The sequence below is a fragment of the Poecilia latipinna genome, unplaced genomic scaffold, assembly GCF_001443285.1.
Source record: "Poecilia latipinna isolate Pla-1442-1.1 unplaced genomic scaffold, P_latipinna-1.0 Scaffold677, whole genome shotgun sequence".
In the NCBI taxonomy this organism is placed as follows: Eukaryota; Metazoa; Chordata; class Actinopteri; order Cyprinodontiformes; family Poeciliidae; genus Poecilia; species Poecilia latipinna.
In genome coordinates this window covers 39,113-49,893 of record NW_015113293.1, presented here as the reverse complement: position 1 = coordinate 49,893, position 10,781 = coordinate 39,113, and the positions used below count along the sequence as shown (strand labels likewise).

The 10,781-nt window shown below is 41.8% G+C and overlaps 1 protein-coding gene across 3 annotated transcripts in view; it reads left to right on the top strand.

Moving 5' to 3' along the window:
* The window catches only part of quob (quattro b), a 51,921-nt gene that overhangs the window by 17,416 nt on the left and 23,724 nt on the right, over window positions 1-10,781 (top strand). Inside the window, exons 2-12 of one of the 3 annotated variants that reach the window (XM_015044468.1) lie at window positions 375-572; window positions 1,603-3,082; window positions 4,331-4,504; window positions 4,847-4,970; window positions 6,507-6,600; window positions 6,892-6,978; window positions 7,096-7,212; window positions 8,765-8,872; window positions 8,942-9,090; window positions 9,826-9,964; window positions 10,158-10,280. In XM_015044468.1, the coding sequence (XP_014899954.1) occupies window positions 375-572; window positions 1,603-3,082; window positions 4,331-4,504; window positions 4,847-4,970; window positions 6,507-6,600; window positions 6,892-6,978; window positions 7,096-7,212; window positions 8,765-8,872; window positions 8,942-9,090; window positions 9,826-9,964; window positions 10,158-10,280 (2,793 nt within the window). Of the gene's footprint in view, window positions 1-374; window positions 573-1,602; window positions 3,083-4,327; window positions 4,505-4,846; window positions 4,971-6,506; window positions 6,601-6,891; window positions 6,979-7,095; window positions 7,213-8,764; window positions 8,873-8,941; window positions 9,091-9,825; window positions 9,965-10,157; window positions 10,281-10,781 lie in introns of all 3 variants that reach the window. The other 2 variants (XM_015044469.1, XM_015044467.1) reach the window with 2 other exon arrangements.

The following is a 10,781-nucleotide window of genomic DNA, read 5'->3' as shown; positions in this document are numbered from 1 at the left end:
AAAAAGAAAGAAAGAAAGAAAGAAGCGGATGTCTGGGCCAGGAAGTGAAATGAAAAAAAGTCTGGGCAGCTGATTGTGTTCTGCTCACACTGCTGATGTGGAGTTTTAGTGAAAACGGCAAACAAACGCTAGATATGTCAAAAAAAAAAAAAAAAAAAAAAAAAAAACTAAAAATGCCTTACAATTTAAAGAGGTGTACTTTTATTTTACCTTGACTGTTGAAGCTTATTTTCTAAACTGGGTTATTGCAAAGCAAAATACATAAAATATGCAAGCAGTCTTTCTTTTTGGCCTGTGCTAGCGCATGTGACTAAGAAATAACCGAGTCAAAGCAATTATGAAAACAACAATTTTTAACTTTGAATGTCTTCCAGAATCCAGAATCCTTGGACCTGTCCATCCAGAGTGCCTTGTCGGCACTCTTCCCACCTTTTGAGGTCACAGCACCCATCGTCCTCTGCCAGCTATTTCGTACCATCGATGAACGTTACCACGGCGATGCTCTGCAGTGCCTGCTGGACTTCCTCATTCCCTCCAAACACCTGCTGGAGTCTGTCCAGCAGGCAGCATGTGTGAGTGTGAATTCATAGAAAAGATACTGTACATTGTCAGTGTAGATTCCCAAACTACGGCCCGCATTTGGTCCGGGCCCCTGAACAATTACCAGAGAGCATTCAGATTTTTTTTCCATTTATTGTATTTTCCGGTTTATATGTGGATTTTTCTTCAACCACCAGGGGGCTCTTTAGCAGGAACTGTGTCCTGTAAACTGTGGGGTACATTGCTGCCATCTGTTGGATTGTTAGGGAACTGCTTGACTTTTGTTATTTAATCAGTTCGGTTGTTTGCTAGTGGTAGAGCAGACGAACACACGTGTCTGTTATGAACGCCGCATTCCAGGTTGAATTCTTCGAAGCGATGCCTGCAAGTAGCAACTTATACTTCAAAACGAGCCTTTATGTTAACATATGAGAAATTTATATGTTATAGATAAATTCCCTCAATGGAATATATACTAGTCAGTCCCAGTGACCGTTTCACTCATGGTTTTTGCCCATGTGCTTTCTGGGTAAAAATCAATCGAGAACCCCCTCCCCCCCTCAACAATCTCCGGCCCCCCAGCAGAGAAGGGAAAAGTTATGTGGCCCTCACAGGAAAAAGTTTGGGGACCACTGCCCAACTGTGTTACAGAGGGTAAAGAATAAGTAAATAACTTACCGTGACTGTCAAATGTTTTAACAGAAATAGTTGAGACTTAATAACTTGGTTACTGGTACTTTTCAATCCAGAGTATTTTTATAGGTCTTAGTTAATATTTTCTATTGTGTGGACAACAGACTGCATGCTTGCGAAACGTAACAGCAAACAGTTCAATGTCATGACTTAATAAAATTAAATTAAGCACTTCTGACGCTGAGATTCTTTACTGTTTTCAGCGCCTGCTATTACAGCCATAGCCCTGATAATTCTACTTGTTGCCATAAACAGCATAACTGAATGAAAATTGCAGCTCTTAATCCGTATAAGCAACAAAAATATCAGAGAGTAAATATAATAATCCTTATCACTCTGTAATAACATATATATATTTTTTTTTTTCAGGCCGGATACTCTGACGTAGTTTTCCGCTGTGAGGGCTGGCCTCTTTGTCTGCATGACAAAACCGTCATCCAGTTAGCGTCTGTGAACCCTTTGCTGTTACGTCCTGGAGACTTCTATCTTCAGGTGGAGCCCTTTGGTGACCAAGCGGCCCGGATTGTCCTCAAGAGCCTCCTGGAGGAGGGATGTCGAGAGGTCGAGGAGACGCCGATCCCTGAGACTTCCTACCCCTGCCTCTTCACCGAGGAGTGGCTGCAGGACATCAATGAAGGACGCCACGGGACTCCTCTGTCCCGCTGTTTACTTTGCACAGATCAAGGTGTGATCAAGTTGCCGTGGTCTGAAATTTCAATTCCAGAGTTTTTAGACAAGCCTAAGGCTGTCCCCGCCTGTGGTGAGGCAGCGCCTCAGACCACGAAGGCCTCGGCTTCCTCCCACTTCAATGCATCGACCCTTCCAGTGGAGGCAGTGAGGTTGCCACAAGAAGACAGGATGTCGGCGTCTCTCAGACCGTCGCACGCATCCTCAAAGCTCATCAAAATGGAAAGGCGACTGCCCAGATCAGGGTCCAAACCGATGAACAAACCTGTGGGCTGGGTTTCTCCTAACACCTGGGAGAGTCTGACCTATCAAGAAATGGAGGGGGATTATGTTGACTTGGTGGACATTGCGAAAGGGAACGAATTTGTGGATAAACAAACTCAACCTATTTTAGTTCTGCCCAAACCTGTGAGACAGCCGCCACCCGTCCCACTTGGAAATAGCGGACAGACCCTGCAGTATGCAGAGGAGCCCTGTGTACCATGCGGCCAAAGACAGCTGGATCAGGATCTTATTGACCTGGATTTGAAATATAGATACAGAGACTCTTATGTAGCAGCGCTAAAAAACCCAGTGCCTTTTGAAAGGGGAGGCGTGGACCTCCTAGGTGCCTTGGACGAGGTTGGACTGTTTGAGGATGATGATGTAAGACCCGGAGGGGCTTTTGAAGGTCAGAAAGACCACCTGTGTAAGTTATCCAACCACTGCCAAGAACCTGCGACGGACAGTGAGTCCTGTGAAAGCGCGGGATGTCACCGTCCTTTGAGCTGTGAATCAGAAAACGCGATGAAGGAGTCAGCTGTGATTTTAAATCCCTTCTCTGGACTGAGCCCCAGTGACGGTAAACTAATTTCTCACCAGTTGGGACAGGCTTTTTTTAAGCATCCAGGATCGGTTGTGTCCTTGGCGACATCCGACGGAGGTTTGAAGACACGCCAGAAAGGGGAGGTTGCAAAACCATCGGGAAAACACAAAGTTAAAGTGAGATCTATGTCTGCTTTGTCGGACACCTCCACAGGGAGTCCTATCCTGTACAAAATCAACAACAGGAGCCACAGTGATGTTTGCCCTGAAACAGTAACCAGCATAATGCGGCATGAAAATAGCACAGCAGAAGATCAGGAGGCTTCAAATGTGGAAAGACTGAAGGGCTTGAAAAAAGGTAAGCAGAGACAACGTTTCATCGTCTCTGTTGGCTAATTCACTGCAGATTTCATTTTAGAAAGTGGCCCCCACACACACACACACACACGGTCAACACATTGTTAACATTATACCCAGGCAGTCATTCATAATGAAGTGTTTCTCAATGCTCAAAGAATCTCCGAACTTTCAAGCAAAAAAAAAAAAAAAACAGGGCATTTGTCTAATTTAGGGAGACAGAATGACATGCGAGGAGGAAGTTTCTCTGCTCTCCTCCCTTGTTTTCGTGTCTAAGAATGCCCTCGGAGGGATGAGCTGAGATCTTGGCTGGAGACATGCTTGTCATGGACTATTAAAATAGTGGGGACTATAGACGGGGACTTGTTGAGAGGAGGTCAATTAGGAAGTCTGTCTCACTTTGCTGCCAGGAAAAGACTTTTTAATTTTTTTTGTTTTTTATTTTTTTTACAGAATGTCTATATAAAGTCGTGAATCTGTGCTGAATTTGTTTTGTTTAAACTTGTTGATATGGAAGGATTGGTGGAAAGAATATGTACAAATTTAGGATCACTCAACATTTGCATAGATCTAGTGTAAATTTAGGTTATTTAAATATTCATTTGAACCATTCTTTCCCATGCTCAGTTAAGAAATAAAGCTTCCCACTTTAATGAAACTTAGAAATAGGAAGTTTAAGTATCTGTCCTCTAATTCCCACGGATGACACATGATACATACACCCTGAAATATACATTAAGTATTCACATAAGTCCATAACACTTACCTGAGTGTCCTTGACTTAGTTGCAGCTAGGATGGTAGAGTCCACTTTCCTTCTGTTAAGCATAATGTATACAGTGTACATTTTTAATTGGTTGAGGGTAAGGACCATTCAAGAAAACTTATGCTAGCAGGACTTTTCTTGTTTTGGTGTGTATTTGGAATCACTGTTCTGCTGGGACAAACAACTTTGTCCAATCTTCAGTCATCTATCCCAAACCTCAGATGGATGGAAATTAGTCAAGATGTTCAACAACATCCCAAAGACCACAAAGAAAAAACCGCAAAAGCCAAAATCTATTCACACAATCTTTGAAATGTGCAGTTGCACACATGGAAAATCCAAGTACCTTTTGGAGACAGCCATGTGATTGGGAAGAAGCATGCCAAGCATACAGCTTCATCACTTAACTCTGCCTTGCTTCCCTGTTTTGCAAAATTACTGCCTGCTTTTGAAAACCAAGAGTTTTTGTGTGTGTTTTCAGCAGATTCAGATTCAAGCACATCCAGCATAAATGGATTGGGTTCCAAACTTTTCAGCATAAAGGTGGAAAAACAACCTTCTGCAACAGGTTCTGGCTGCCAGCAGGGCTCACAAACAGAACAATCCTGCTGGAGGAAGATCAGGAGTCTGCTGGAACTGGGCATTATTTGTTTACCAGGTAATTTGTGCTGATAAGTCTCTCCAAAAAATGGAAAGATTTATTTCCAAAACAAAGTACATTTTTTTGTGATCGGACAAGATAGACAAGTTCTCTTTAAATGTACCCAGACATCTTGAACACTGTAGATGAAATGATTAAATAGACAACAATCCAAGTTGATTTTCTTATCTTATTCACTAGATTTTTCTTTGTAAAAACTGAGAAGCCCAAGCTAACAACCATTTGATTGTGCATTTATATAATCATATATATATATATATATATATATATATATATATATATATATATATATATATATATATATATATATATATAATTTTTCTCATTCTATATTTGCAGGTAGCAGGGACAGGAATGGCAGGGCGGTGGTCGAGGTCCATGGTGACAGGAAGGAGTGGATGTCCCCTCTTGTGTCAGCAGAAAGCATTTGTGAATTGCTGCTGTACTTACACTCCATACCAAGGTACACCAGACAAGTCACATACTGTCCTTAATAATTATCTCCTAAGCGGTGTGGGACTTACTGGAAGATGGTTTCAAGCCCTCTGTTTTTCAGCTGGGAGGAATGAAAACTGGCTTGCACCAGCATGCAGTGACACATTTAGCCACAAGAGGGCTGCAGAACATCGTTTAGAAATATTATCAGCATTTTTTTTTTTTTTTTTTTACAAAAGAGAGGCATTACATTCCAGCCACACAGTGTCCTGTTGTTAGTTTATAACCTTTTCTCTGCAGTATATTTTTTTAAGTTTAGTCATCCATATCCAACCCATGACAGCATCTAGCAATGACCAACATTTCCGGTGTTTCCACACAACTGTCTTTCATAAAGAACTTTAACAGCAACACTTGTTAACACTGGGTTTATTGTTGACTTTTAAGATTCAAAAGCTCTTTCTCTTGCTATTTTGACCGTCCAGTGTCTGCAGCAAAGAGACATACCACAGCAGTCTGCTGCAGCCAGACCAGCTGCCAGCAGTCTGGTATGTAGTGTCTTGCCAGAATTAGCAGCCTTGTCTCATGTAAGCTCACACACAATAGTTTGCCTGCTCAAAAAGAAGCCCTTATAAGTGGTTTGTGACACCTCCTCAGCATGCTATCAAATCCTACAGAAACTTGTTAGCGACCCATTCTTTTTAGGTCAGGTCTGTGGCAACAGATGAACACCGAAACCAGTGGTGCCCAAAGTTGGTCTTTGACGGCCGGCATCCGGCATGTTTTAGTTCTCTCCCTGGTGGTAGCAACAACCTTTTCAGCATGTCAGTGTTCTTCTTTGGTCTTCTGATGAGCCATCATTTGATCCAGGTGTGTTAAACCAGGCAGAGAACTGAAACATGCAGGATGCCGGCCCTCCAGGACCGACTGTTTTGGGCACTACTGACCTAAACGATGCAGGATAATGAGTCCTGAGGACCAGGATTGGGAAACACTGCTGTAGCGCTAGGCTAACATTAGCATGCTTACATGATTTTCATCTGGCACATTGATAATTTGGCCTGCCAATTCATTCTGAGTAGATGCAACTTACACGAAATGTAATTTGATTTAATTGTCATAAAGCAGTACACGTCTTTCTCTCTCTCTCTCTCCAACACCTGGAGTCTTGGATATCTGATTGACCACAGTAGAATAGGTCACATAGCATGGTGAGAGCAGAAAAAATTCAGATTCGACGCAGAAAAATCACATGCCATCATTAAACTAATGCACACAAATGAGCCCAAAAATAGGTGTGACATCATCAGGCCCACAACAGGTAACAGGAAGTAAGTTTTCGCAGGGACTTCCAACCCAATAACAATAATAACAATAATAATAATAATAATCCCTAGAATGGGACTGAGAGATCCTATAGTTGTTTGTAAGCAGGTTCTTGTCAGATGGAAGTAAGAAAAGGAATGCAAAAATTTAGAGTAGCTCAAGCCTGCAGTGAGAATTCACAAAAATGGATACTGTGTCAAGCTCTGGTGTGCTTTAACTTGATGCAATGTTTTCATAGAAAGGATGTCCGAGAGCTGGGAATGACTCTGGTGATTAATGGCAGGAAGAAGCCACCTCCGCTTCACCTCTACAAGGCTCTACTGATGGCGCAGGTTAAAACATGAAAACTGCATGCACACGCTCACGTAGCCGTCTGATAAGATTCATAGTTCTGGGAAGGCATTTTCTACCAAAGCACCCTGAATGATTTTCTACGTAGATGCAGGATTTGAGGGTGAAGGGTGTTTACTCCCGGTTTAAATGCTATACACTTTGCATGTACTGTGGTTTAATGTAAAGATTATATCATGTCTAAATATCTTAAACAATACAGAAATGCTCTGTGAATGCAAATCATATTCTCCCTATATGTTTTGTGTTTGACTTTTCGCCTGCCCTAACAGGAGCAAGCTCTCCACGCTGTTCACAGCATCGTCATGGTGATCGATAAGGACAGCAGTCCCCGGCCGGAGAAGCAGCCGGGTCTGCAGGTCAGAGGTCACAGCAACTTTCACTTCCCATCAGTTTCTTTCAAAGTTTTAGTTAGATAAAAGATGAATCATACTTTCTCAAAGTCTTTGTGGGTTTTTTTTTAAATTATTTAACAGATGGATGTTGTCACTTCGACGAGAGCCTTAAGCAAAACAGTGGAAGCTCCCCAGCTGACCTCTGACCTGGGAGGGACGTTTGCCTACAATCACAAGGACTGGATGCAGTTCCATCAGGTATTACATTTCAAAGTTTTCTGAAGAAATTTTTGATCACACTAAAACAAAGGCCAAATCATTTTTAGAAACCATTATTTGCTATTAATCTAACATTAAAAAGCCACCAGAGTAACAGAAAAGAGGATGCGACATGTCCTTTCACTTTCTGATGTTTTTAGATCAAGGCACTAAAACGTCAGCCTACTCGCCTTTGCAAAATAACTCAAGCTCACTTCAATTAAATTGAATTTAGGTCTGGACTTTGACTGGGCCACAGGCCTTGATCAAAACCATTTTATTGTATCTCGGAGCGTGTTTCGAATCCCATTTTAAACTTTACCACAGTTTCATCCCTGAGCTGTCTGGGTTGTTCTTTGGTCTTCCTGATTCTGTTTTTTTTTTTTAAGCAAATTTTCATATCTCTGAGAACTTAGAGCAGGTTCATTCATAGTGGGAACACGTTGCCTCATTTTTGGTTGTCATGTGACTTATTCTGCAAGGTTCAGTCGGTGTGAATATTTTTGTGAGGCGCTTCACATCATTAGATGTGATCAAATGTACAGCATATACAACATCACCACTCTGCATAAACAAAGCTTGCGCCGTATAAACATTTGCGGCAGCACAAACGTCTACGTGCTCGCATGTTTGCAGAGGTTCTGCTCGCATTTTTGATCTGGACAATTTATTTTACTTCACTTGAACCAAAGAATGCTCCAGCTTCCCGCTTTGCATGAGATTACAAATCTAAACAGAAGGGAATTTATAAAGTCTTACTCTGGCAGTTTCAGATCGACAGCACCCAGCCTGAAAGTTGTTTGACGCAGCATGAGATGTAGAGACTAGATAACGATCTGGTGTTAAATATTCGACAGCTGGTAGTTTGCATGAAGATCTGTGTAAAGACATGAAGCATATATTTTTTTTATTAATGGCATCCAATTAGTAATAAAGCCTAGAGAAAAACAAACTCATAAATATTATGTCAGATGACTGAGTGAAGTTTTTGATGTAGCTTCAGAAGATATTTGTGTGAATATTTTCTGTGGTTGCAAATTTCACATACGAGTGCACATTTTCTTCTGCCTCCAACTTTCTTTGACATCATTTGTGGATCACATTTCTGTGGTTTCATTGTACACAAGAGAAACCTGCGACTTTGCATTGACACCCACCAGTCACTTTGGGTATTGCACGGAGTTGGGGCCTCAGATTCAACAAGGTAACAAAGAATTATTTCTCATCTTCGCTGTACGGAGATTTCGGTACAAATAGACGTGATAGAATCACAAAGTTGTTGCAGAATTGTTTGCTTCACAGTCACGATGAAAATCTTTAGTTCCTGTTCCAGTTCTTGACACAAAGAGAGGTTCTCTGTGTGGTCGTCTGCTGCTCGTTAAAAGTGTTCAGTCTGTACCTAGACAGCATGTTTGAGACCTCCTCCCTGACATGCCGCAAGCTTTGGGTGATAAACAGAACTTGTTTATTATTGGATCTTATACGATTGGTCTTTGAGTGGCATCTTTATAGTTACACATCATGTTTCTGCCTTTTATTTAATTCGTTTCAGAAGCACGTACCTTTCATGGCAAACCTGCGAGGGGCCAACAGCTTGTTGCAAAGGGCCATCAAGAGAGTGGACAGAAGGAAACAAATGGACTCTGCCGAGGTCGGACAGGTGTAACAGGCGCTGTCAGTTTTTCCATCCGGTCTCACGTTTTGACTGCCCGCTTTGTGGTTACTGCAGGAGGTTCAAGAGAGCATTCAGGAGCAAAGGGTTCTGATGAAAGAGGTTCTGGAAGATGACAGACTGGTGACTCTCCAAAAGGAAGGAGGAACGTTACTGGCGAGGATGAAGAAAGAGGAATTCAGATTTCTGCAGTCTGAGGACTATAGGTACGAGAGTGAACTTTTGACTTCTTGTTTGGCAGGTTGTCAAAATCTACACGCTGCAATAAAGGAAGCTCAAACGACATAGCTACAGACTTTTCTCAGTTACGCTATTCGAGCTTGTGTACATGCTGTCTTGTTCGTAAAATTTCCTACATCTGACCAAAATCGTAGTCACTCTTTTTCATTCAATAATTGATTCGAGAGTTGACGTTTAAATTGCTCAACTTGGGCAAAGGTGAACAAAGGAGAAGTTGCTATATGTCAAGGCCCATTTCTACGCACTCACAGAGTTCTGAGGAAATAGTGGGTGTAGAAATGCTGACTGTGTGCTTTCATCCCTATGGGTATATTTCCATACTGAGCATACTACTTTACACCACGTTAAAGGGAATTATTGTACTGGTATTAAAGCTTTGCAGTTTTGTTCCTGCCTGAAGCTTAAAAGATATATTCATTTCATGCAGTACAATTAAAAAGAAAACTACAAAAAAGAAAAAAACAAACAAAGAAAACATATTTTTGTGTTCACTAAAACATCTTTTTAAGCCCCAAAAAGTCACTTTTACTAATGAACAGACAGGAAGCAAAAAAAAAAAAAAAAACTAAAATCAAGTATTTCATTAATTTAGCTCAGACACTGTGTAAAGAATCCTACTTTTTACAATGTTCTGGGCATTTTTTTATCAACTTCATGTTCAGGTTTCTTTTGTTTCTTTTGTGTTTTCAATTTCTGTTCAGAGATGCTTTGGAGCTGGCGACGAGTCTTTACAACCAAGTGGAGGAGAAGCTCCACATGTTGGTGATGAAATCAAATGAGTCGCTGCAACACCTGGAGAACCTGCTCAGGCACAGAGACACGGAGGCCAAAATCATCTCGGTAACTCCGGTTTTTCCTTTCTTTCTTTGGAATTGTGCTTCTAAAAATCCACTAAAGTTCACATTCGACCACAACACATTAGTGGAAATTTCCAGGCACGAAGCTCGTACAGAACTGTTTCTTTCATACACCATATGTTTTAGCAGTCAGGTTGCAAGGCAGCTTCTCTTAACTCCTGCTTTACTTCTTCCAGGAGGGGTTGTGGTTCAGTACCGAGGGGGAGCAGATTCTGAAGAAGTCTTACTCAACCGATGACACACTGGTGGGCAAGGAAAAGGCCATGGAAGACTTTAATCTGTTTCTCACTAAATCCAAGGTACACTAACACACCAAGAAGAATGCTGTCCAGCAGTGTTGTGGTACTCGAAGTTGGTCTTGGTCTTAAGACCGGTCTTAAGACCATTTTTTGATGGTCTCGTCTCGGACTCGACCGCATTTGGTCTCGGTCTTGTCTCGGTCTCGGGCGCTGAGGACTCGGCATTTTATTTCAAGACCAGTCAAGACCGCAACTGTGAAAATATCACTAAACGTACAGCATTCTGTCCACTTTATTTGTTAACATTTTTGTTTTCAGTGGATGCAAAATGCACCGATTAAAATCCAATCAACTATGTGTTTCTGTTACTCCCCCCTCCCCTCCTCACCTTTTACTCTCCCTCCTCCTCCCCTCCCCACCTTTCACTCGCGCGCGGCGTTCTGAGACATGCGCAGTGGTTTCCTCTCAGCGGCAGAAAATGTTTGTCTAATCGTCAGTAATATAATAGCGCTGCATAAATCATAAGAAATCCGATGGCCACAGCTAACTCAGCAGCGCTTC